Here is a 26,769-nt window from a genome sequence, read left to right as displayed (position 1 = left end):
TGTTTATAGCAATTGCCCTAACAAGGAGAAATTTCTACAAACCTTACTGGCATGGATGACCCTAATAGAAGCTTATACTTCTACCAGTATTGCTCTATGGTTCATTGGAATTACTAGACTCTTTCACCTTGACATTATGTCTGTTGACACAGTTGTTGTTATTAATCAATATAAGATTTTGTTTTGTTAAAATAGTTAAGGTCATAATTTGAAATAATAATCTAATTCAATCTTACTCTTATGCATGCAAATGAATGGTACATATACATCTAAATACACTATAATTTGTAGTTTAATTTCCATTGTATTGTCATTTTAGGAAATATATCCTGGCCAGTTTCAGCCATCTCCAAGTCATCGCTTTATTCGTCTTTTGGAGCAACAGAATAAATTACTGAGAAATTATACTCAGAATATAGATACATTAGAACAAGCTGCTGGAATAGTGAAAGCAATCACTTGTCATGGTAAGATGATCGTTGATTAGCAGTTTTACAAGAATTATGAAAATTAATTTAAATATAAGTTATTAACTTGATACTACTAAAATTTCTTGTGGTTAACTTTTGTTAGAGAGAATTTATAATTATAAAAATTATCATAAATGTTAAGAAATTTGCCTTGAGAATTTTGATTTATTAAGGATTTTCTTTTGTCTTAATGCAATTTTATGGCAAAATTAAGTCTAATTTCCATATTTCATTTCTTTTAGTTATTACATTGTTGTAAGTTTGGTATTAAATTATTTTAGTGTTATAAAAGTTAGCATTTTTGTAAAAAATAAGTGTTGTCATATATTAGTCTGAGTATTTTATTTGTTGAACATTATAAAAATTCTGTGAACACAGAAAGTTTATAAGACTAATTTATTAATCCCTGATATAAATGTATTAAGAAAGCATAAGTTTCATTTGAGATGATATTGTGGATAGTAAAAAAGAAATTGAAATTATTAAAATATTTTTACTTATCAAAAATTGCGTAAATTTTTCTTAATATAATGTAGCAGTAAGTACAGTATAATATTAATTATTAATATAAAGTATATTATTATTAATTTAAAATAGATAGATAGATAGATTTTTCTAAATTAAAATTGATCAGTAGTTCAATACTGGTTTCAGTATTTTTGTGTATTCACTGTCTTTTACTATTACAAGAATATCATATTTTTGCAATCTGTCAGTGATGCATCTAACTTGATACAGTGTCATGGAATATTTATAATATATAATATTGCTTAAATTTATGTATGGACAGTTATATTTAATGACTTCTGATTCCTTTAACTTTATAATTGAAAACAGTAAGCTTTCAAGAAAGAATTTATAACACTTGTTTCCAAATTTACTTCAGATACATTATTTTTCTATTCAGTAAGCATTTCAAGTTTAATTGAATAATTTGTAAAACATTTTGAATTAGTTATAATCTGATAGTTTACACTATGAGATTACTAAATTTACATTTGTGGTGATAAATAATTGTAAATTTAATTGTCTGTGAAAAGATATATTTGAAATTCTGTCCTGAATTAGATATGTAGTCATTGTTACATTGATGATAAGCCATTTTACACAGTAATTAAAAAGTTATTAGCATTAATTTCTAAAATTCAGTCTGTAATTATTTTAAAATTTTATATTATATTTATATATGTATATATTTATATATGTAATATATAAATTATTTTTTGTAAAAAAAAGTAAATCAGAATATTGTACAAAAGTCAAAAAAAAAAACTAGTGAAAATATTCCTCAGTTATATAATTTCAAATTTAATAGATTTTTGATTTAAATAAGATTTATAATTACTTTTAGAAATTTTTGTGTTAAAATGATGCTTAATTTTGTAGGTTCATTTGCTACTGCTACTTGTACACAGTGTGGTTATAAAGTTGATTGTTCAGTAATAAAAGATGAAATTTTTAATCAGGTAAATAAAAAATATATTTTTTTAATTGTAATAAAATATTTTAAAATACAAATTATTTAATACATTAACATTGGGTTATTAATTTATGATTATTTGTTTTTCAGCAAATCCCTTATTGCCCATATTGTCCACCTGATATAGAAGAAATGGCTGTAATGAAACCTGATATTGTATTTTTTGGTGAAGGTTTATCAGATGAATTTCATCAAACAATGGCCAAAGATAAAGATATTTGTGATCTTCTTATTGTTATTGGTTCATCTTTAAAAGTTCGACCAGTTGCTCTCATACCCAGTAAGATCACACTAAGTATTTGTATAATTAAATTTATTTAATTAGATAAATTAATTCTTTGTACCTGCATGAAATATTGCCCCTCTGTCTTTTAACAATCAGGAAATATAAATACAGTAAAACTTCTCTAACTCAAAGCTCCAGGGGGAAGGAAAACACTTACAGACAGTTCAAGTTATAGACCAATAGAGTAGAGTATAAAATGCTGATCCTGAATAGATTTGTACTTTTACTTACCTCTCTTGCATTATATAAAGAATCTTTGATAGTTTTTTTGTTTTGTTTTGTTTTAAACAACCCATGTAATCCCTTTTAGCAAAATTATCAGTGTAACTAATAGAATAGAACAGTTTTGCAGGTACATCTTGTTGAGATAAAGTGAGAGGACCTTGCTTTGGACTGGAATATTGTCTGAAAATTTCATGGAAATCCAATAATTAGGATTACTTTGGAAACAGTAGATATTAAAATTTGAGTTGGGGAAGTTGAAAGTAACATAAATCAGTGTCGGGAGACAACCAACACTTTGACTTGGAGAAAATTCAAGTTGGATATGTTAAATCCCTATGCTATTCCATTGAGACCTACCAAATGCTTCATTTTCTTCGAGTTTTTCAGTTATTTATATTTCAGTATTTCAAATATTTCAGTTAGAGAAGTTTTACTGTATTAAGAATTTTTGTTAGGTTTTTTTTATATTTAAAAACAAATTAATTAAAATTTTCAAGAAGAATTCTTAGTTTGATAATTTTCTTTTAAGTAGTGTTTATTATTTATGCATACATAATAAATGATTGGTCAGAGAACTGATTTTTTTATTATATAATCTAGTTGCAAAGAATGAAAAACATTGTCAAAAAAAAATTAATTAAAGCAATCAAGATACACTGTTCAGTTTTTGATAGTTTAATTTATGAATTTTTAATGATCTTATGATTTTTATTTTAGGTTCAATACCTCCAAATGTTCCTCAGATTTTAATTAACAGAGAACCATTGAAACACCTTACATTTGATGTTGAACTGTTAGGAGATTGTGATGTTATCATAAAGGAATTGTGTAGCAGGTAACTTGATCAAATCTTACATATATAGTAGATTTCCATTTTATGAATTCGTATAATAATAATTAACTGTAATAAATTATTACAGGTTAGGGGAAGAGTGGCTGCAAGTCATAGGAACCCAGCATGCTCTTCAACAAATTGCAGAATTGCCATCTACTGTTAATAAAAATTGTACAAATGTTTTATCAGAATCTGAGGTTAACAATAACAACAATGTAGCTGCAGCAGATACCACTACTGCTGTGGAAGCTAGTAGTTGGAATCAGAATTCTGATAACCCTGCAGAAGAGGAAAGTAGTTGTGACTGTAATAATCTATCTAATATTAGAATAGAAGATAGTTTGGATGGAATAGTTGATAGTGATCAAAGCAATAACAATCCTGATTCCACTAGTAATGATAGAGATTCTGAAGCACAATCTACAAGAGATATAGAAAAATTGAGAGAGTGTTGGCAGTCCACACAAAAGCAGTTCTTGTCATCTAGATTACCTGGTGAGTTTTTAATGTTGGGTTATAAAAATTTAATGATAATGAACAAGAGTTTTGAATTGTCTGAGTTTTATGTTATGTTATTGAAGATTGCTTAAAATTGATTACTAAAATTTATTTAAATTAGTAATTTTTAATATTGTAATATTTTTTTTGTTGTAATGAAATTAAATATATAATTTTCTTGTTGTTATGAATGATATTAAATAAGTAGTATTAGTAGTATTAATAATAAGTATTTTGAGATGTGAACAATGAATATAGAGCTTGAAATAATAATTAGGATGTCATGAGGCTATATTCAGCTAGATCTTACATACTAGTCTCCATATTAATGTGATTTCAATATTTTGGCAACTGCTGGAAACATTCTGTGTGTTTTTGGAGTGATTAATAGTTAATGCATTACATTCTGTAAAATTTTTTCTTAATTGTTGCAAATCTTTGCTATTCCAAAAAAGCTTCAAAACTTGAGAAACAGAAAATAATATGAGTGTGATAAAAGAACTTCCATTATTTAAGATCACTGTGATGGGATGCTTCATTAATGATCAGAGGGAGTAGCAAGTTTTTGCATATTAAGATCTTTGTTAATGTGCTATTCACTTAAATCATTTCTCTTGTTGGTCTTTACTTCTGGGCCATATATATAATCCAGAATTAAAGATCCAACCATCCCATCACGGTAAATAAAGCAAAACCATCTCATTAAAAATAAAATATAAAATTTTTGCTTATTGCATTTTTTAATACTATTTCTGGGATATTGTTTGTTAAATTCAAAATGTTAAGCAAGAAATATTACAGGATAGTTCTGTAGTGATTGAGCATGCAATTCAGAAAACAAAGATAAAAATTGATGCTTATATGAGATGCTAAGTGCTGCATTTCACTTACAATACAAGCACCAGTTTTTGATTCTTTGTTTTCTGAAAAAGTTCTTTCTCAGAACTTTTTAAGAAGAATTTTATCAATGATCTATCTACATATTGTTCAAATTTTATTTGACGAATTAAGAAGAGAGATTACACTGATTACATTATATTTATATATGAATTTTAAAATTTCTTTAAAAGGACATAACTTTTCAACAATCAACCAAACTATTCAAAACATGATAAACTATAGGTATCCCTTTCTTAATGTGGGATTTGATTAACATGCAAAACTAATTGCAGCAGTCCCTTCATATACACGACAGAAGTTTCAATTTATATGGCTTTACCATATGTTTTTACTTAACATAGATATCGTAGTTTGATTAGTGCGATTTTGATATACGTGGAGGATCGCGGGATTAATTAACCACGTTAAACAAGGGATACCTGTATTAGCATTTCAAAAGTAGCATATCACAATCACTTTCAGAAGTGCTGGAATTACTTTACATAGTGTTATGGAGACTAAAAGAAATCTATTGAATAAATGTAAGACTCATCTTTTCCTAAATGTTAATTCAGTCTTTGAACATTTGATTTAACCTCGTATGTCAAGTAGTTTAAACTTCAGTACATAAGCTTTCCTATTTAGCAGAATGTTTAATTTCACATATGTCCTCTTTAGCTTTAGTGTAATCATAAATCAATCTATTTGTTTAAAAATGTGCAAAGAATTAAGGAGTAGCAGTTTAAACTTAAATTTATGAGCTTTAAAACATTATCCAAATTTGTGTGTACTTTCCAAATACTAATTATTATTAATAGTACAATTAATGTATAGTACAATTTATTTTTTAAGGGTTATAAAAATAATTTATACCTTGACCTTTGTGGTTAGTAAGTTTAATTCTTTTTAAAGGTGTGAATTGTTTATTGTAAAGAGATTTCGATTGCATTGGAAAATTGTGAATGTCTTAGTGTTCAGAATATTTTATGTGGTAGAGTCAAAACTAAACTGAATTTTTAGTATAGTTTTTATTACAGTAATTTAGTAGTATTTGCAAGTAACAAATATATAGTAACAAGTAATTGCAAAGATAATCATCAAAATGAGTATCTTATGATGCCAGATGCTTCTACTAACATTTCTACCACTAATTAAAACTGTCTTACAGCTCATTCTGTATTATCTCTGTGTAGTTGTTTCATGCTGGTTTTGAAAGGTCTGGTGCATTGTATTGTTTCCAACAATAGGCATATTAACAAAGGAACCATACATTGACATTCTTAGTTGCTGCTCTGACATAAGATGAAAATGGCCTATCTGCAACAAACAAAAAACTGGGTTTACCCTTTCCCAAACTTTTTAGCACATCATGCTCCCCTAATTAGTGTACATCTGGAAAAACATCAAATATAAGTTTGGTGGTCATTAATTTTAGTTTTCTTTTACAATGAATGTAAATATTGCAGTATCTAAATAAATAAATTCAATAAGCATTTTAGTTTTCAATTTTTATTAGTATTATTTTAGATTATAAATGGTATTATCTTGGATAAAATATGAGGTTAGGTTATAGACCATAATCATAGTATATTTTTCTTCTTTTTAAGACTATAAATTTAATATTTTGTATTTTGATATATTTTTGTAGAAATATTTATAAAATAGTCAACATGTTTTCCTATATATCTCAAATTTCCAAAATCTGATTTTTCTTTTCATTCATTCATAAAACATTTAAGAAACTTTATTTCGTGAATTTCATTATGCCATCTGCAATGATAACATAGTATTAGGTTATATTTAGTTGCATTTATTGGTACTCAATGAAATAATTGTGGATCAATCCATACTTATTTTATTTTCATGATCAGTTTTTCTGACGCAAATGAGATAAGATCCATCTTGATTACATAATTGTATTATAAAAAATAACAGAAGTAGAAATTGTCGGATTAAATTATTTCGTTATAAAAGTGACAAAGAAAATGTTTATTTTACCTTGGTATATTTAATTCTGAACATTAATTTATAAAATTATAGGGTAATAGGAACTCGTCTTTTTCATATAGAAAAATATAAATGAAAAATATTTTCAGATTTTTATAATCAAAGGAATTTAGAAAAAAAAGTTATTTTAATTGGAGCATTATCATTAAAGAAAACACTTAATCACAACTTTTCAAAATAATACATTTAAATGAAGTTTACGTTTATTTTAAATTTTATTACTAATATTGTAACGACTTATTGATTCTAAAATGTTATAGAGAAATGCTGGAAACACTTACCAGATTGGACTGAATATGTTTTTATTTGAGATGTTTGTAAGATAAAATTTCATTATAAATTTTAAATAGATTTTTGGGATTTTTTACATTTCTGGGTTAATTTTGAAATGATATAGCTATGATCCTGTATGAATTAAGTTAGGATTGGGAAGTAAAAAATTATATTGAATTTTTATATGAATAACTAGTTTCATGTTAGAGCAACATTTTGATAATTGATAAATATTTCTATAAGAAACTGTGTAAATTGTTAAATGACTTTATCTACCAGCAAAATTATTTTAAAAACTATTAAGATTTATATAAGATTAATTCTAGTATTATTTTACAGAAAATACCTTTTTGATTGTTCCACCGAGTCGTTACGTGTTTCATGGAGCCGAATTATATTTGGATGAGCATCTGGATACAGAAGGAGAGGTTTCGAGCATGTCCGTTTTAGAAGAACAGAATTATAATGCTCCTAGTGTGGCAACCAACAGTGATCTTGTGAGTTCTGAGGGAAAAGTCGAAGCAGTGTTTACCGTGGAACAGAATAATATACCAGAGAATGTTGACAGTGACAAAAACTATGCAGCAACAGCAACAGCAGCAGCAGAAATGTTGGGGACAAACAATAACGAAAATTTCAGTTGTTCGTGAAATTAATTTTAGAATTTATACCTCCTGTAAAAATACCATATCTGTGATGTGGTGTATATGATCTGTGTTTGAACTCATTAGCATTCTATTATGGTGCTACAACACCAACACCATTATAGCTACCCCGAAAGTCCCATTTTGCACAAATATTACTTTGTGCTTTACCAGTGACTTTGACATGCTGGATTTATGCAGGTTGAAGATTCGAACATTGAGTGTTTCAACTTGCTTATTTTCACCCTTTAATGAAGTTGGATAATTCTCCAGACTTTTTCGTCTATCATGTAAAAAGAAAACAAAAAAAGTTATGTAAGTCCATAATTCATTTTCCAAGGTCACTTAAAATTGTATGATGGTGACAACCCTGTAAATTTATCTCGCATCCATTAAGCCATTAGTTTTTCGTTTTTTGATGTTTACGCAACTTCTCAACGAGATTAAGTACACCCATGCAATTTTAAAAATCAAAAGATGGAAGTTTAGTTTGTAGATATGCCATATTATTGTCGTATATTGCATAAATGATGATAAAAATTAATACCAAAGAAGCTCAGAGTAGAAACTATCATAGGAAATTTGTTCACAGTTGTCGGCACATTAATTCATGCTGCTGACGTTATGCGAAAGAGAGGAAGTATATTTTCCAGTAGTATTTATAGCTAGCTGTTTCATGTTAAGAAAAAGTCCATAGATATGTTCGGGGTGACAATCAGTATTATTTCCCTTGGGGTGCTATTTCAGTTGTGTCCATAGAGCACAATCAGAAGATTGATTTAAACCTCAGGCATCAGCAATACATGACAGGTGTTTCCTAATACAGCTGGACTGATTTTAGGGAACAGGGATATAACCCGGATCTGTATTAGTTTTAAATATAAGATTAAAAAAGGATCTTGATAACAGTGGCAGCACTTCACATCAGTGATCAGCAGCGACTCAGCCAGGTGCTTTATTTAAGTGTTTAGATCACTTTGGTCCGTGTTGTACGTGTTTACAATAGCGCAGAATTATTGTCCTTCCCAACTATTGGTGGCAAATTCTTGCAGACTTTTCTGTGATACAGATTGTTGACTGATGGCGTTTACTGCGAAACCATATTTGAAACAGTGGGGAGGGGTGAAAGACGACGGATTAAGTATGATTTGTGTCGGAATCTCATCGGGGCCACATCCAAAGGAGAAATGAAATTCTTTTGTTTTGGTATATAATTGAAGAAACTTCTGTACCTCAGCACTACTTTCTCAATGTGTATTATATATAAATATTTAAAAATATGCGGTAAATATATATATATAAAAAGAAATTCACCATAATGTAAACTTGTTAAGAATTTCCTGTTGTTTCATTGTAAAGGTAGCATGCCTCTCTTCCTCGTTAACCGGGAATATTTTTGTGCATGCTTCAGGTAGCTTATGGGCAGAGTTTCGAAGATGCCCCGAAATTCAAAGTGATTTGGATGCCATTAGAAGAGTAGAAATTGCTATTTTAAGCGCATTTGACAAAAAGGTTAAAAACGAAAAAAAAATTCAAATGTAAGTTTAACTATTTAGTGCCACTGACCAGTGTAATAGTTTCAACTTTCGAACGGAAGCTTTAAAAAAATTCCCAGTGCGTCCATTTGAGAGGATAGTGCCAATTTACTCGCATGTTAATTTTTTTTTCTTTGGACATTAGAACGCCACCATCTTCTCTTCTGTATTCAAGAGCATGGCATCTGTTAATTTGCCACGATGGGAACGTTTCGCCCGAGTTTCCGATTAAGAAATATGTAAATATCCATTAGCTGGGTGTTGCATCGTTTGTATTTATTGGTAGAAATTTTTGTCCCTCCTAGCAGTTTCACTTCTGTACAAAAGCTGCACTCTTCGGTCGTAAGTTCAAAATTTAAGGGATTATTCGTTGCAACTTAGACACGGTCCCTAGTATCGATTAATCGCTATTAATCTGGTCAGTGGTCTGTTCATAGTGATGCTAACGTCATTTTATATGTTTCATCTTAGTTGTTAGTGGGTATGTAATGTCATCAGATGTACAATTAAAGCTATTCAACTACTTAAATGGTATTGTTTTGATATGATATATCAATAAAATTAGAAAATAACATGAAACATTTATAGGCGATGAGTTTATTTCGAACATAAGTTAGTGACGATGATAAACACTCGAATGACATTTTTAAAAAACTATTAAGAGAAGTGAAACAGAATTGTGCCGGAATTTTAGACGTCTTAATCCGGTTGTATACGCCAGTGTGACGGCAATAGACGCCCTGTGATGGTAAAGGATTAGTTGTACGCGCTACATCCCTTCAGGATGCCTTCTACCCAATACACTTTCCACTCAGCTGGTGGTTACGCACTGGTTGCTACCGCATCACGGCAGTTCTCCCGCACCACGCACTTGACACGAACACGCGATGGGAAGACGGAACACGTCGAAGTGGATGCCCTCTTCGTAACTCCATGCCAACAATCGCTGCAAGTTGAATTTCTGCACGCAGCGAGAATTGACAACTCCGTTCAGAAAGTTGCACGACGATTCGGGAATGCTGTAAAGCAGTTCGTTATAGAAAGCCTTTCGTATATTTATACATAAAATTCGCTACATCTGTAAGTTGTTACGCCACGCCACGACTTGTACCGAGATAATTTCTTCCGTTTTAGAACAATAATTATAAAATAAAATCTACGCGAAGAAGTTTTAAAAGCTGTATGTGTGTGGCTGAAGATAGGCGACGCGAACGTACGGTGAGAAACAACTTACAGATGAGAACGTAACACTTACCTGCACTCTTCGAGACGAACCGTTTGAGAATATTTTGCGCCTCCTTCGCGCTCTTTCAAGTTAACGATTACTTTCCAGTCTCCATCGATATTTGATGCACGCAGAGGTCGGGCGTAAGTGACAGTAGACGAGCAGATGTAATTTCCGTCTCTAGAACCGGTGCCGTTTTTTTCGCGGATGTTTCCGGAAGTGGAATTTCCGTCCACACCCTCTACTAAATTAATGGAACTGCTGTCTGTCGGGTCTGCAAGAATACGTTCTAATAGGAATTGATTATTGTTCATGGACAGCCTGATGATCTCCCTGGAAAGAATACAAAAACTTTATTGTAATTAACTGATGTGCCATAAAGTTTTCATTATGGACGCACTGATTCTTAAAGAATTTAGCATTTTTTGTAATGAACAAAATTGATATTAATTGTAATTTTCTAAAATTGCTATTTATTGCTTTTTGTCCTACTTTAAAAAAATGAACATTTATCTATTCGATTATCATCAAAAATATTATCTGATAGGTATTTTAAGATAGTAATTTTTAATTTAAATAACAATAAATTATCATTTAAGGAAGTAAAGATCCGAATCTAATGTTAGTTTACGATGCTAGTTATAACTTTGGTAGTAATAGGTATGTCACTTACGATGGGTATTCGTCATCCTCTAGGCAGAATGTGGTATTAGTGCCATTCACACAGCCGGGTGGTTCTTTCGATCTGATTCTCTGCCTGTTGAAAGGTGGGGTGTTAAAATACCTCTGCGCTGTGCCATCGGCTCGACCTTGCGGTTGGGGAGGCGTTTCGATGCCTCTCAAATTTCCGAAAGCGCCGTCGTCTCTCTGAGAAAACTTTAAATCGGGATTGTTGGTTTGGTTAGAGGGTGCAGTACTGGTATTGGCTACTTTGATTTCGCTTTTCACCAGCAGTGGCTTGGCTGCAGATCGAGGAGGTATGGTAATCACGGGCGAATAGGGCTGCGTGATCTGGTGGTTATGCAAGTAAGAATGATGATAATTGTGATTGTGCGGTAACGAATAATAATGGACGTAAGGTCTATCTATGTGGTCTACTAGTTTATGGTTTTGATATATATCTCTTAGAGGGATGTAAGAAGCGGTTTCGGGGACTTGCTGAGTCGGTTGGCCATGTTGAGAGTGTTGAAAAGGCAGCTGCGAATTCACGTAATGGCTATTTCCGGCGGCGTAGTGTACGCCTTGAGGTTGAAGTCTGTTTAGCGCCTGTGCACCTTTCAACATCTGCACCAAAGTTCCTGCTGGCACTCTGTGATATTGTCCAGTATGATCTACTATTACGGGTGGCAATTTGACGTGATACACTTCGGTCTCTACGGGATCTGATGGAGAATTTTGAAGATGGTTGTAGTTAATAACTTGTTCTCTGTTGAAATAATTGTTATTATCTGAGGGAGAGTTTGGTTTAGAGGGAGCGACTGCGAACGGTATTAGTCGTTGTTCCTCAGACAAAAGTGACGACGAAGATTCAAAAGGTACCTTGAAAGGGAAAGGATTAGCTGCAAATTTATTGAAGCTCTTCTTAGGGAAGAAATTTTTCGTCCATAGAGGATGGTATTGTTCCAAAGGTAATTGATCATAGTAAACATTAGAGGGCGAAAAGTGTTCGTCGCCGAAATCATCCATATAGAAACCTAACGTACCGGCGCATAATGCTAAAGTCTCGATAACCTATAACAAAAATCTCTTTTAATAACCAAAACGTTTTAAAAAACAACAGGAAAATACTACATAAAAACTCTATTACGGAAAAAAAAATTAACGTTAATAGATAAGGTACGGCGGATAGACTCAAAAACTAGCAGCACTTACCCAAATGGCGAAGCACATGGTTGCAAGTTCGTGACCATTTGCTATAGCTTGGCAGAATGGCTTATATGCCCTTCCATCCGCCAATCGCAGGCGGTGCACCCAGTTAAAAGAAACCAGTAGAGCAAATACAGTAGGGCAACGTGTCACCCAACCCAAGAATTACTGATCCAAATCTCGTTTTTCCCTAAAACACCGAGAAGTTGTTTATAAATAACGCCATACTTCTTTTTTCTTAATGGAATTATATTTTGCATAGGCATTTTAATAGTTGGGCGTCTTGTTAACCATTTTTTTTTTCTTCCCGATAGCTTCCTTGGTGCTAGTAAATTAACCGAATTTTTGTCCATAAAATAAGTGTTATGCTCGTGTTACGCGAGAATGTTGACGTTTATTGTTTTATTATTTTCGCTTGCGCATAGAAATGTGATTTCTGTCGTTTGTCACGCTAAGGTTTTCACGGTCGCCATTGCTTATTATAGCTGATGTTCATTATCTAATATTTAAAAATAGAAAATTCCCCAAGTGTGCTATATTTCCAACAAATTTTAGACACAAAAACTTTCATAAATGAGTAACGAATTTAATTTCGTTATTATACTTAATTCATTTTTAATTGTTGTTAGTGGTTGATTATATTAATAGCTTTTTTAATTGCAAACAATTTAAGTTCCGTGCAATTCAAACGTTAAGGGGAGGTAGAGAGAAGGTTTTATGCCATGTAGGGCGTAAAGTACACTGGAATTCGGGTGTTTCCGATATTGCTTTGTTATTGACGGATCTCGTTACATTTCGATAGTATTAAAAGCGACTTCTGTATTAGAGAAGGGAAATTAAAAAGTGGTTTTTCCGCTTGCTGGCTTATGAATGTGTTAATTACTTTTGTATAAGCAATTTCACTTGTCTTTTGATATTGCGTACAATCATATTCTTGTATAAACGATGTTTTGAAATGAAAGTATTTATTTAATACTAATTTTACTATTACATTGAATACTTATAAATCTAAATTCGAATTTACGTTTGTAACAGTGATTTAAAAATCGCTGGTCGGATGGACGAGACGAGGATCGCTCTGGTAATCCGGGTTCGAATCTGGGAATTTTTCGGGGATGGTCAGTCTAGGATACAGGATATATCGGGCCCAGTCTTTCTCCAATCGGACTCTCCATTGTGGGTCTGGCCGAACTTAGAGATCCTTTTTTAGGCCCATCGTAACTGCTCGTGGAAAGAGTCCAAAAAGCGACGATTATTAAAAGAATAAATAAGAAATGTGTTATAAAATTTCAAGATGCGCGTATAGGAAAATCTGTAAAAAAGATGGATCGGCTATTAATTAGTATAATGCTAGATGATGCCACTAATAAGGAGAGTTTAAGGTTCCAATCCTAAACAGTGCGTGAGGATCCCTTTTAATAACATTGTTTTTGTAATTCAAGCGGAAATTTCTTTGCCAGCAACATCTTCAGCCAAGCGTTGACTGAAAGCTTGAAGGGTTAAAGAGAATAGGTTAGTACAAATATTTAAAATAGACCTTCATTTGCAAAAATTAAGATGGAAATTAAAAACGATTATAAATAGAATAGCGGTAGAGATTCTTAATAACGCCTTCTAAACAATACTGAAGATTTCGCGTTTCTTTATTCAAAAGTTTGTTAAATAAATGTAACAATTGAATGTTACGAAAGACGAAGAAGAGGACGGGAAAAGAAAACTAACGCGGTATAATCCTACTAGAAATTAAAAGGAAGTAAAAATTTAACATGGATGGGATCATAAAAAAAATGAAGGAAAAACTAATTCGGTAAAGAGATGTCAAAATCTAGGAAGAAAAAAGAGATAAGCCTAGACCTATTAAAATAGTAACTTTACTCTTCTTCAGCAATATATATTTCATAGTTTCTGCAAGAAATATAATACATTCGAACTTTCAATAACGGCCACTTCCGAATAACAGCCATTTTTTGTGTGTATCGTTCAGAGGTTTGATTCGTAGTATATTTACTACAATTGTTTATAAATAGAAAATTCTGATTATTGAATACAAACTTTGTAGAAAAAAAAGGAACAATTATATCGTAAATAAAAGGTATAAAAATTAATGAAATATATTTTAGAAAGTTATAAAATGCAAGCAAATGAATTCTTAACTACTTATAGACTTTCAGTAAGCGTAGCTAAACGTAACTTGTGTTTTAGGAACTCTACGGAGTGTGTCCTACTGAGCGTAAAATTATTATTATTAGTTTAATAATTTATCAATATCGATCGATATCTACAGCTGTCGATATTATAGAATATAGTAGTAGAATAAATTTCATGTTATTAAAGAAACTGAAGAGGATGAAGATACTTCTATACGTTTATGAGAACAATTCTTTTGTATTAGCCAATGGAAACATTACGCTGCTGTAAAAGAATATTTCCTGTTAGATCCTACATATTTTACTGTAATTCAAGAATAATAAGTAAATCTGAGGCTCATATAAAACTTGAAAAGATGGGAAATGACCGTAACAGGCCATTAGGCCATAGTAAACCGGATGATGATTATATATCGTCAAATAATCTTCGATTTAGTTGCTTGTTCAATTAACGTTCCCCCGAGTTATTGTATCAGTCTTAATACAAGAAAAAAGTTTGTGTATTATAAAACAATGCCTGACTACGTATGTACAGTCGAGCTTTGTTCGTTTTAAAAGCTTTTTATATAAGTAGTTTTGTCATATTTTAGATTATAATCTGATATAAAAGAATGCCGTCTATCAGCAATCAGTCGTAAAATAAGTTATAATAATTTAAATACTTTAATTGAGTTAGCGGTTAAAGATTTTTAAAAAAAAATAATGCAATTTGATCGATACTAAATTTTAATTGATGTTTATTAACAAGCGGGTCAAACAGAAGCGGTCATTTGGCCTGAATCCCCGACACAGAAACGTTTAGTTTTTGTGTAAAAAATATGATATGAAAGTAAAAAAAAAAACAAAGTATTTTGTATGTTTTATTAATTAATCTTATTCATCCTGAAAGCAAGAAGATTTTTATGGCTTTCGGGAGATAGTAAATCCTACATTTGTGACCGGGCCAGTCCCTATTTCACGTCTCTCATCCCCAGTCAACAACTGGCGATGATGAGGTCCTTCCGAAATTTTGTATTTGTTATATTGTTTCCGATGCAGTATTTATTATTCTAGAAAAATTTTTCATTAAGATATTTTTAGCGTCAATTTTTCTCCGGATAGAAGTAATTCTGTTTAAAACGAGGAAGGAAAGGATGCAAATCCGGAGAAATTCTTTCGGAAGCGAGCAAATAGGGCATTTATAAAGCATTAATCGGGACGGGAAATTTGGATTAGCTCTTTTATTTTCCTGATACACCGTATGGACATTTTGTTTTTTGATTTATATAATAGATGATCATTGGAGATGTTAGCATAACTTGGCATTATGCCGAGATGTATGTCATATGCTCTGATTGAGTGACGCATTATTATTATCTTTCCAAAAATAGGAAATTATCGGGAAAGAAAATTCTTGACCTCGTATCGATAACGTTATATCTAATGCGTTGTTATTTTCTCCACGTTTATAATTTAGTTCAATGCGATGCATGAAAATGCATTGTCTACTTAAACGCTCAAAAAAAAAAAAAAATTATATACTGTATATATATAATTTTCTGCGGTGTACTCGATAAATTATTAGGTTTAAAATAACTATTTTATAAGCTTATACGGATCGAACAAATTTCAGTTTATTTATATTATAAAACACGTAATTTTGAAAAAAATACGTTATATTAAATGAATTTACAGTATAATATCAAGCTCAGATCTATCACTCGTACATAATAGAGATTATGTAATGGAGAAAATCAAGAATCATCGTAGTTAAGTGTGATAAGAAACTGCACTTTGTATTAGATTTGCGAGAAAGAAAGAAAACTCTATACGATTTTTTCATTTACATTTAAAATGTAGGAAATTCTCTTTGTTTTTCGTTACTCGTTTTTGACGTAAGAAGAAAACAAAGATGGCAGATTTCATTCGGATTATTTCAAGCGCAAAACTGATTTATTGACTTGTTTTAATGAATTTTTATTTAATTCTTATTTTTTTAAATAATGCGAAAGACAAGATTTGAATTAGAACGAATATTTAAAATAAAAACATTTTTAAAGAAGTTGGATTTCCTGTAGACGAAGAATGCTTACATTAAAGGATAACTTCAGAGATTAAATGGAGGATACGGTGCGATATCGGTTAACAGGTTTCGTTCCCAATAAACACATAAATCATTACAGTGTGACATTTGCCTATTAAATGCTTCCTTTATTGATTTTAAACCCGAATTATTCTGTCAATTGACAGATTTATTATTCTGTTTAATTGCGGCAAGTCGCTATTAATTTGATGTCTGCTTCCACAATTTTTCACGCGAAAATGACACTAAATGACGAAAATGTCATTTTCTTTTGAAAACTTGTGATAAATAACAAATCTCTATAAAGATTTGATAATGACCTGATCCAAGTTGCAATTTTAAAACGGTCACAGTAAACAGTATTTATAAAATAAATAAACAAAATAATAAAATACATACGCGAAGATTAAGTATAAATTTAATAATAATAATAATTATATTTTAAAGAAAACACGAGCAATCCCTGAAATACGTTCTCACTTCTTTAAAATTTAAAATGGAGTTTACAGCATTTTGAATTGAAAAACGAAAGGAAAATTTAACCTCCGCTAATTGTGACGTGAATAATTAAAATGCAGTTTACAAAATGGAAATGTTACAACGGCATAAAATAATAAAATCTCTCATTATTATATTTAGCAATTAATTATTTTCTTTATTACGCGATAACCGCAAAGTCCTTTACGCGTGTACACACCTCCTTCATTCTATGTACGAATTTTTTATTTATTTATTTTTTTCTTGAGAAATACAGAAATATTTCCTGTTGACGGTGAAAAAAGTTATTAAAACAATCTCTTATAATTGTTTTTAGTGTCGCAAGGAACAGACATTTTCTCTTTTATAATTTGGTCAAAAGGATTTTAATAAGTTGGAAATCTAACACATTTTCGCTTCTGTCGTACGCTTACTCTTGTCCTTCCTACTGAAGCTCTGTAAAATAAAAGAAAAAATTATTATTTTTCACGCGAAAATGACACTAAATGACGAAAATGTCATTTTCTTTTGAAAACTTGTGATAAATAACGAATCTCTATAAAGATTTGATATTTATCAAGATTAGCCAAGATTAGGGCTAAATCTAGATTTTTTGCTATTCCAAGCGTGCGATTTTTGTTCTTTAAATATTTAAACTTGGCTCAGAAAAATACAAAAGAACAATAATTAAAAATTCTGTAATTATCACGTGATGATTAATGAGCGTAGAGTGTGCAAAGTCAAGTTTTGATAATTATTTTGTAATTAATAATTAAAATGTACCAATTTCACTGATATTTCCGAAAATATTGTGTGAAAATTGTAAACACGAAAGAATTATTAATAAATATTTTACATTTTAAGCATGTGAATATTAATAAATAGTTTGAAAATATTGAATAATTATACAAATACAGTACAGAAAATAAATAAATATCATTACGAGTGTAATTCTCTTCCGATAGATGGCGACACTCATATTTATATTTTTACTTAATAAATCAATACAAAAAAAGGGCACAATAGTAATTCAGCTTTTTCGCTGCCATCTTGGATAAACGTCTATATTCTGTTCATCTTTACTTCGTTCTGCTTTTAAACAAATTCATATGGTGGAAGCCCACACTTATTGGTTATAGGATTACAAACAACTTAGTTACAAAATAAGCGTGTTTTATTTGTGATAATCACTTTCTCTCTCAAATACAAAGCGGTATTTAAATTTGACATTTTGGTTACGACAGGTTACGTTGAAGAAATATGAAGACGGAAACCGTTTCCGCTGCAGTAAGCAAAGGAATGAGTTAATCAGAACAATGTCGAACGGCCGAAACTAGCAAGAAGCTATCCATCACGCCGTTGAGGAAGAAAACAAAACGTGGGAAATGAATTTTCCCATAAATAACGTCGTATACGTTGTAATTATAAATACTGTTGTTAGTTTCTGTATCGATGAAGACTTGTACGAGTCCGTTTCTGATTTAGAGGGATTTTCTCCTATACTTGAAGACGGTACTTAAATGTAACTTACTGTATACTAAGTACAGTAAATACGAATTCAATACTTTTATGTATTAACACTGTATGCATATTAAGAAAAATCTGTAGAGTTACTTGACATTCTTGTTATGTCAAACAACTACAGACTTTGTCACGTGTTCTTTGCACCTGGCATATTTTGGTGCCAACAGCGTGACCAATCATAAATACAAGACCGGAAGAATACGGAATGATTTTGTTCATATCCTTCCAGAACTGCGCCAATGTAATTTTACTGAACACCGGGAGTTCGGTCATGGGTTCACGCCTTGCCCGAACCAGCTGGCCACGAGGAGTTTTAAGGGTTTTATCTACGTCTGTAACGCCTAAATAGGGGCCAGTTACACTTAAAAAGACCTCCCGGAAGGCATTATTCCCCGCGTAACGACCATCATAAACGCATACAACTACTATTACATGACAATTACGCCACACTTTACCACGGGGCGATATCGCCTAGAAGCTCATGCCCAACTAGCCGATACAAGACAAGAAAACACACCTTATTAATAATTGAGGAATTGATTCTTTAAAGTTTCGTTATAATAGTTATTTCAGTTACAGAGAAATCCCTTTGTTGCTGGTACCATTGCTGGAATCATGAGAAGGATACTGCAAGTGTGACATTCAGGGCGGATCTAGTTTTTCGGGGCCTAGGGCTCATTGGTCCAATGGGTCCAATGGGGCCCCATTTTTTGTTAGATGAAGCATTATTACAATAAAACAAATAATACTATAAATTATCATTATTATTATATTAATATTATCTATTTTTTACTATAAGTGTTCATTGTTAATGAAAAAGTATTAAAAATTTATGATGATAATTCAATTTTTGTGGGCTCTTGATACTTGGGAGTCCAGGGCTTAAGCCCTATTAGTCCCTATGTAGATCCGCCCCTGGTGACATTATTTCGCCAAAATTTCTCCAAAACTTCAAAATATCATCGTTGTCAATTATGTTTTAAGAGAAAGAAAAAGCATGTAACACTGTTCTTTTTTCATTTTTGGGGCACTGAAGCTATTAAGCTTTGGTGGTTAAAGGTCAAAGAAGTGTGGAGATAGACGAAGTTAAGTGTTATATCTCGAGTGGGGTCGGACTTAATGAAAACTGTACTCGTTATTGGCATTTACAATATTTTTAAAAGCTCATATCTGTCAAAATGTCATATGAGCTACGTTATAATAATAATGTAAAAGTTATTTTTTAATAACATCTCGTAATAGATAGCACCACACAATTTTCGTGCTAATGTGTCTTACAAGTTAGTGTTTTATAAATAGAGGGTTTTAAGTTACGCTATTCGTGGCTGGATTATTTTAGATTGAGACTCGAAACAGAATTCAGTTAAAATTTTCTATATTTTCACTATAGTTTAATATTAACCTGATATTGTTTATGTTCTCTATTTCAATATTAATGCAAATTTTAGACAGTGTCGTGTATGCTTCTAGTGATCTGGAAGATAATTATATTAATTTCGACTTAATCCTTACATTGGAATCTAAAGACAATTTATTCTTTAGTCTCGGCATAAAATTTCCTTTTATTTCTATTGTGAAATTTTAGCTACGAGTGTTAAACTGAAATATTCGAAAATGAATTACGACTTAATTATAATTGATATACCAAAAACTAATAGAGTAAATTTTTCGTCTAAAGCTGTCAATTTTCTCTAATGATCTAAACTGTTGCTTACATTCAAATTTAAGTCTTAATTTGTTCTTTGATGTTCCTTTAGACACCATAAAAAGGTAAAGTATAACTATTTTCAATTTAGTATAAACGTAGTTTATCTCAATAAATTAATTTATTATAATTTTTAACAATAAAAATATTTTTAGGTATAATTTGAAAACCCAAAAAATAGATATTAAATAAAACACAGAATCAACGCAGAATATCAGAACAGCGTTAGAGCTAGTACTGTACTATGTAATTCCTGATTTAGTTAAATTTGGCATTTTTCTCTTAGTAAAGATTGTATAAGGAGAATTAAAAGGCCCTTTCACCATTTTCATTTCAAAAGTACTGAAGATACATTAACTGTGTTAATGTGGTTACATAGAGCATACCGGTTCCTTCACTAATTCCGGCTGGCGTGATTACAAATTTTCCGAGTCGTCGCTACTGTTTGATGGTACATAACGTTGCCAGACGTACAATAACGGTAGGTCTACGTGGTAGCGATTTCTGAGCGCTACCACGTAGGACCTACGCTTAGGGTGCGACTATGCAGACGCGAGCGAGCGAGAATATGTGGCGAGAAGAAGCGAGAAGCGATAAATATCAAAACCTGTCAGATATGTGAGAGAAACAGAAATTCGCTCTCGCCAGCGATATTTCTTGCTTCTCGCTTGTGCATGTTTTCGTTTGCGAGAACTATATCGCTCGCAACCTCTCGCTCGCTACTAAATTCGCGCCTGCATAGTCGCACCCTTATTGTACATCTGGCAGCGTGGACAAACCGACACAAGCGAATGTGCATGTTCTGAGTAATTGCGTTTAGCGCATAAATTTATAAATTTCCCGTGTCTTTTGCCTACAAAAAATTTCGGTAATACAATGTAGAAAACTGTTTTCCGTGGCGAACATTCGTCGAAGTCGTCTCGCCGCCATTTTGTGAACAATACATCCGTTCCTCGCGAAGTGGAAGCTCCTACAAAGATTCTTTTCTCCTTCAGTCGCTATCTCGTAAGACGTACTCTTAAGGGTTGCCAATTGTTCGGAATTTCAGTTATTTTTTAAAAAATGTTCCGAAAAGAAAACTGTAAGTAACTATTTTGAAAAATGAACGAGGTGTTGTGTTTTTTTTTGTTTCTTTTTAGCTTCTCCCTTTTTTCTCACGAGAAATTGGAACTCCTAATTGTCAGTCTGTAACTGATTTTTGCGATATAATCGAATAATCAAATTAAAGAATAGTTTAAAATAATTACTTGGTGCAGTCGACTAAACTAAGAATTAAATAAAAATGAAAGAAAAACAAAATAACTTTTAAATAGAATAACTAGAATGAGATAAGTATTTTAAGATTAAGTAAATTAAATCAATTATACGTTATTTGACTAATTCTTAAATATGTCTTCTGCCAACCAAGCAAATTATTAAATTACTATTTAATTCATTTCTATTTTATCTTTTCAAAATATATTTTCAATTCACTAAATATTATTTACAGGAGTACCCATACGAATATTTATATCTATACTAGAGTTATAATCAACACACAAACAACAAAACCATATATTTATTATAAAAGTACCATTAAATTGCACTTAATGAAAAATCGTTTCGTTTATAATAAAAACAGTGGTAAAAGAATTGAATATTTATACAATAATTAATAAAATGAGAATAAAACTATATATTTATGTAAAAAGGGAGTAACTGAAAAGAGCGCAACTTGGTGTTTCCACTTCTTATCAGATGACGTGAGAAAATTTATGATATTTACAAATTTTCTAATTCTAATTTTAAATTAGAAGATATATATATATATATAATTATTTATCTGCGAATGATAATTCGGGTTATTTTTTCTTTTATTCCGGACAAGTTTTATCATGTTGTAAATAAGTTAATCGAGTATCGTTGTTAAATATATCACTTAATGAATTTTGCCACTGAGCAAGAACATGCTGCTGGAACCAAAAATTGGTCGATCATTAATCCTTCGTTATCGTCAAAAGTTAGAAGATGCAATATTGCATATTTCTGATCGCATTGAGTCTTGAATTGCAGAGGGACGAGATTGCACCTTTCTCCGACTTTCCTGAAAATTATTAAAAAAATAAATAAATAAAAATACGCCCTTTATCTAATTAAAATTTATATATTGATTAATTACGAGTTTTATTAATATAAATGATTAATTATAATAAAATTTTATAGAAAATATATTTAAAATTTATGTCGCCATCTGTTGACGTGCGGTAAAATGATATTAGCGAGGTTGAAGCCGAAGTTTTAAACGCGAAACGTGTACGTCGGACGTTCGGCGCCGCTTTCCTGTAAGCCTAAAAGTTTGACAATGGCGTTTGGAATGTCGAACACGATTCGACTGACTTTCCAAACACAATTGTCAAACTTCTAGGCTTACAGGAAAGCGGCGCCGAACGTCCGACGTACACGTTTCGCGTTTAAAACTTCGACCTCAACCTCGCTATTATAATTTAATAAGGAGGGCTCAAAATATTTAAGAATCACCGATAAATATCTTTTATTTAACAGATTTAATTTGTATTATAAATAATAATAATAAAAAAATTGTACAAATACTTACAGACACGTTTCGATATTCAAATTTTGCTTAACTTCTTCGACGTTTACAATAATTTTCCATTCTCCCTTCAGATTTCTTGCTCTGAAAGGTGTTATATGTGATACCACACTGGGGCATATGTTATTCCAATTATTTTCGTCTATAGGAGGGACTTGTCCGTTAGTAGGAGCATTACTGGAATTAAATAATGCCGTAACTCCGCTCAGTTTACTGAGAAAATTGTTTTCTTCTGAAAGGGCCTTCAAAATTTTCTCTCTGAAAAATTGTAAATGCATAAATTTCAGGAATGAATAAATTAGCAAAATCGATCAATTAAAATTTGTTTACTTTGGATAATCATCGTCCGTGGTGCATATTGGGATATTGTTGCTCTTGGCACATTCCGGTTTATCCTCATCGTCATTCACGTTGATTCGCACCTCTTGAACAATTGTAGAGTCACGAGAAGTATCCGTTTTAGGTGTCGATGTAGCAATATTACTAGGGGTAGCATATGCTTCTTTGCTAGTTTCATCCGGAACGGGAAGTTCATAATTTTGTGCCGCTTCTGTGGAGGATTCGCTGTACGTAATAGGTTGAGTTTGAGTATAAACGTGTACTGGTTTTCCCTCCTTATTTCGGACATATCGTTCGTCCACTAATACACCATCGGTATCGTTAATCGCGATTTCGCGAAATACTTTAAGAACAGATGGATCGTTAGAAGATGTTTTATACTGTTTTGTTACTTGACGTTTACTTCTACGATGCGAAGAGCTCTCTTCGTCGAACGGCTCATCGTCATCGTCGAAGTCTCTAGATCGAGTATTACTATTATAGCGATGGTTTTCGTGATTATGTGACTCTTCTTGTGGTTTATACTCTTCTTTGTTCTTGTAACTTCTGTACTGATCCGGTTTATCGTCGTCTTTATCGTAATCGTTCGAAGATTGTTGCTCGGATTCGTGATCTTCGTTATAGTCTCTGCTTTTTTCTGATCTAGTATCGTCATCGAATTTCCGGGATTTTTCCGAATTGTATTTTGGCAAATTGTGATAATTATCCCGTTCATATTTCAGATGTTGAGCTGTTATTTCTGGCCTTTGAACTTCTTCTTCGGTTTTATGGTTTTCGAGGTTTTCGACAATGTGCCCATTGGCACTCCTGCCTCTTGTGTATCCATTAGGATAAGAGCCCACGACCGTAATTTTAGGTTGATTGATAGCGTGGTTAGGTACTGCAGCATACTCTTGATTAACTAATGCTTGGCTAGGATTTGGATAAGGTTGTCTGAAATTAGATACGGGATTGATTTGATGGATTTGAGGTTGTTCCTGAGGTCTGTAATTAACATAAGGAACAGATTGGATCTGTTGTCTGTAAGGCAGTTGTGCTACGTAATTTGGCTGTATTTCAGGTCTGTAAGCTACGGGTAAAATTTGAGCGTTGGGTTGTACTGCGGAAGCGTATTGCACTGGTGTTCTGTAATTATTTACAGGTTGAGTGTGATAAGCAACATTAGGAGGATTCGACTGTGGTATAATTCTATAAATAGGTCCAATTGGATTGCGATCTGTGTATTGAATTTGTGGTGGTGGTTGTTGTGCTAAATATCTATGATCGAATATATTTGGATTCAAAGTCTTGTCTTTGTCCTCGTTAACTTTAGAGTCTTGAATCTGAATGGGTTTATGATAGGATTGTTCCTTTTCTTCGACAGTTTGGGATAAATGTCCAGAATTAATATGAGGGTTTTGTGATCCTTCAGAATAACTGTTTACTTGTTGGGGTTTGTAATATTTCTCATTTATAGATGGCTGATGTTCAGATGGGGGAGGAGGAGGTGGAGGAGGATTTGGAACATCGTGAGTGTTGTAACTTTCATCTTTTACACTAGATTGAGGGTTGTCGCTTTTGTTTACATTGCCCGAAAGATGATCGAGGAAGGAAACATCAGATTTTAGAAGAGCGTCAAATGATCCTGGAGCAAATTGAAACGGACCAAAATATCCTTCGTGTCCTTTAGTCGGTTGAGGAAGATAGTACCGAGGTCCTCTTATCACTTGTTCATTCTGTACAACTTGACTGTCTTGTGGTTTTATAATTGTAGGTGCACCTTGATTTACTGGTAACTCTTGAATATTGTAATTTTCATGAATAGCTACTCTAGGTGGTCCAGCATATACTATTTGAGCATTTTGTTGAGGAGGTTGTAGAGGATGAGCTTGTGGTTGCTGAGGAACCGGCAACTGTCTGAGATTGTCGACAGAAGGAAGAGGTCGTCTACTGATAATTATGAATTGAGGCACCGGTTGTCTGCTGTTTAGGGGCGTCTCTTGCTTTTTATATCCCACAGCGGCTACTGGAACCACTTTTGGTCTTTCAGCTACTTGATATTGTGGATAATGTAATGCCTCAAAAGGAGGTTTGTATGGAGATGCAGCAGGTTGGGTATACTGATTAGTAGGATTACTTTGTTGTTTGGAATGAACAGCGGGAGGTGGAGGTGGCAAAGGTGGTGCCGGTCGAGGTGTCGATTTGAAATTTGGTTTATTTTCAGATGCTTCAGGCGGTTTTTGCGTAAGTTTCAAAGGTAGTTGAAGTGTCGGGATAGTATAATCTAATGAAGGAATACTTCTTAGTCCTAATAGATCATATAACAAATTAGTCCCTCCCGAAGGACTAAGGGATATTTCATTAAAATTCGGGAAAGTTTGTCTTTTCTCTTTTTGAGTTGATTCTTTATTCTCACCATTAATACTTCTACAGAAAATAAATATGGAGATGACAGCGTAGAGATATATTGATGAAGCCTTGAAAAATTAATTTTTTAAATTAATTACCTATAAAATTTCCTATTAAATTTTAAATATTAAATATCCAAAATAATATAAATATATTTATAAAAGTACACGCATATATGATTACTTTCTTCTTAAAAATATCAGCAATTAAATCATGTAAAGATCATAGATGCATATTCTCACGTGTCATACAAGAATCATTAGAAGAGATCTTGATTATATTAAGCGGAACTTCTGTGCTAGTTTACAAAAATAGGAGTAATAAACATGAATACAATGCTTTACTTATATATATAAATATATATATATATATGCCTATACCACGATACATAGAATACTACTCAACTGTTTGTCAGTGACCTGATTATTCAAATACGGAAACAATTTCCTCAGGCAAAAATCCACTTTCTACTATAATATAAGATCTTAGAGATATTATCAGCAAATCCTTATTTTTCTGTATTACTTTTTCTAGAGATATCCCTGACAAGTGAATCCGTTATGCTTTCTGCTCAAAGATAGATAGTCCGAATATTTTCCCTATTTGTTTTCAATTATTCGTGAATCACAGGAGAAATGGAACAATCGGAAGCACCAGAAATACTAATTAGAAATTTCCCCGGTATATGCCAAAGGGTGCAGAATGTAATATATTTATATTAATCTAAACATGACCCAAAACTTTCTCACAGTTTAGAATACAATTAAGATTATTTTTATACTTTATGGAGTATTTATAACAGGTAACTCCTCAAGCAAAATATATTAAAAAAAAGATCAGAATTAGATTAAAATATAAATTAATACGATACTATCCTACAAAAGACGAACAATTGCAGTTTTTATAATTGATTTACCTTTACTTTCTCTGTCTATTTTTATAGACAGTTATCAGAAATAAATATAATAATAATAATTAATAGGCGTGGTGCTGATTATTCTAGGATTAAGTTTTGTAACGGTCAACGCTTTTACTAAATTATATTGCGTGACACTACATTTGTTAAAGATAAATAGGGCGAGATGCGGAAGAAAACTCGTTTTGAAGTTCGAATTACACTTGAATTACTATAATTTCCAATATTAAAACTTAATCTTCTTTTGTAGTTGATGTATAAAAAGTAAGAAAAGAATGTTTCCAAAAATAATTCGTCTCTCGTTTCTATAAACTAATCACTTTTGTCTAGTTATTTTTCTTCCATCGTTATTTAATTTCATGCAAGAACCAGTTTAATCAAAATAAATAAATTCATTA

At 31.8% G+C, this 26,769-nt stretch overlaps 2 protein-coding genes across 3 annotated transcripts in view; one reads left to right on the top strand and one right to left on the bottom strand.

Moving 5' to 3' along the window:
* Positions 1-9,661, top strand: part of Sirt1 (Sirtuin 1) — an 80,451-nt gene extending 70,790 nt beyond the window's left edge. For both annotated transcript variants that reach the window (XM_067277288.1, XM_067277289.1), the window contains 6 exons: positions 320-467; positions 1,857-1,936; positions 2,041-2,230; positions 3,179-3,296; positions 3,382-3,791; positions 7,293-9,661. In XM_067277288.1, coding sequence (XP_067133389.1) covers positions 320-467; positions 1,857-1,936; positions 2,041-2,230; positions 3,179-3,296; positions 3,382-3,791; positions 7,293-7,603 — 1,257 coding nt within the window. In that variant the 3' untranslated portion in view covers positions 7,604-9,661. The remainder of the gene's footprint in view (positions 1-319; positions 468-1,856; positions 1,937-2,040; positions 2,231-3,178; positions 3,297-3,381; positions 3,792-7,292) is intronic.
* Positions 9,662-10,332: 671 nt separating this feature from the next.
* Positions 10,333-12,254, bottom strand: LOC136981029 (uncharacterized). The gene is made up of 3 exons (XM_067277283.1): positions 12,230-12,254; positions 11,031-12,088; positions 10,333-10,690 (listed from the first exon to the last, which is right to left on the bottom strand). The coding sequence occupies exons 1-3, from the start codon at positions 12,245-12,247 to the stop codon at positions 10,384-10,386; spliced, it is 1,383 nt and encodes a 460-aa protein (XP_067133384.1). The 5' UTR covers positions 12,248-12,254; the 3' UTR covers positions 10,333-10,383.
* Positions 12,255-26,769: the final 14,515 nt, after the last annotated feature.

Source organism: Centruroides vittatus, unplaced genomic scaffold (assembly GCF_030686945.1).
Source record: "Centruroides vittatus isolate TY-2023 unplaced genomic scaffold, ASM3068694v2 contig_742, whole genome shotgun sequence".
Lineage (NCBI taxonomy): Eukaryota > Metazoa > Arthropoda > Arachnida > Scorpiones > Buthidae > Centruroides > Centruroides vittatus.
Note: the sequence above shows the minus strand (reverse complement) of the source record. Positions and strands in the feature narration are given on the sequence as shown.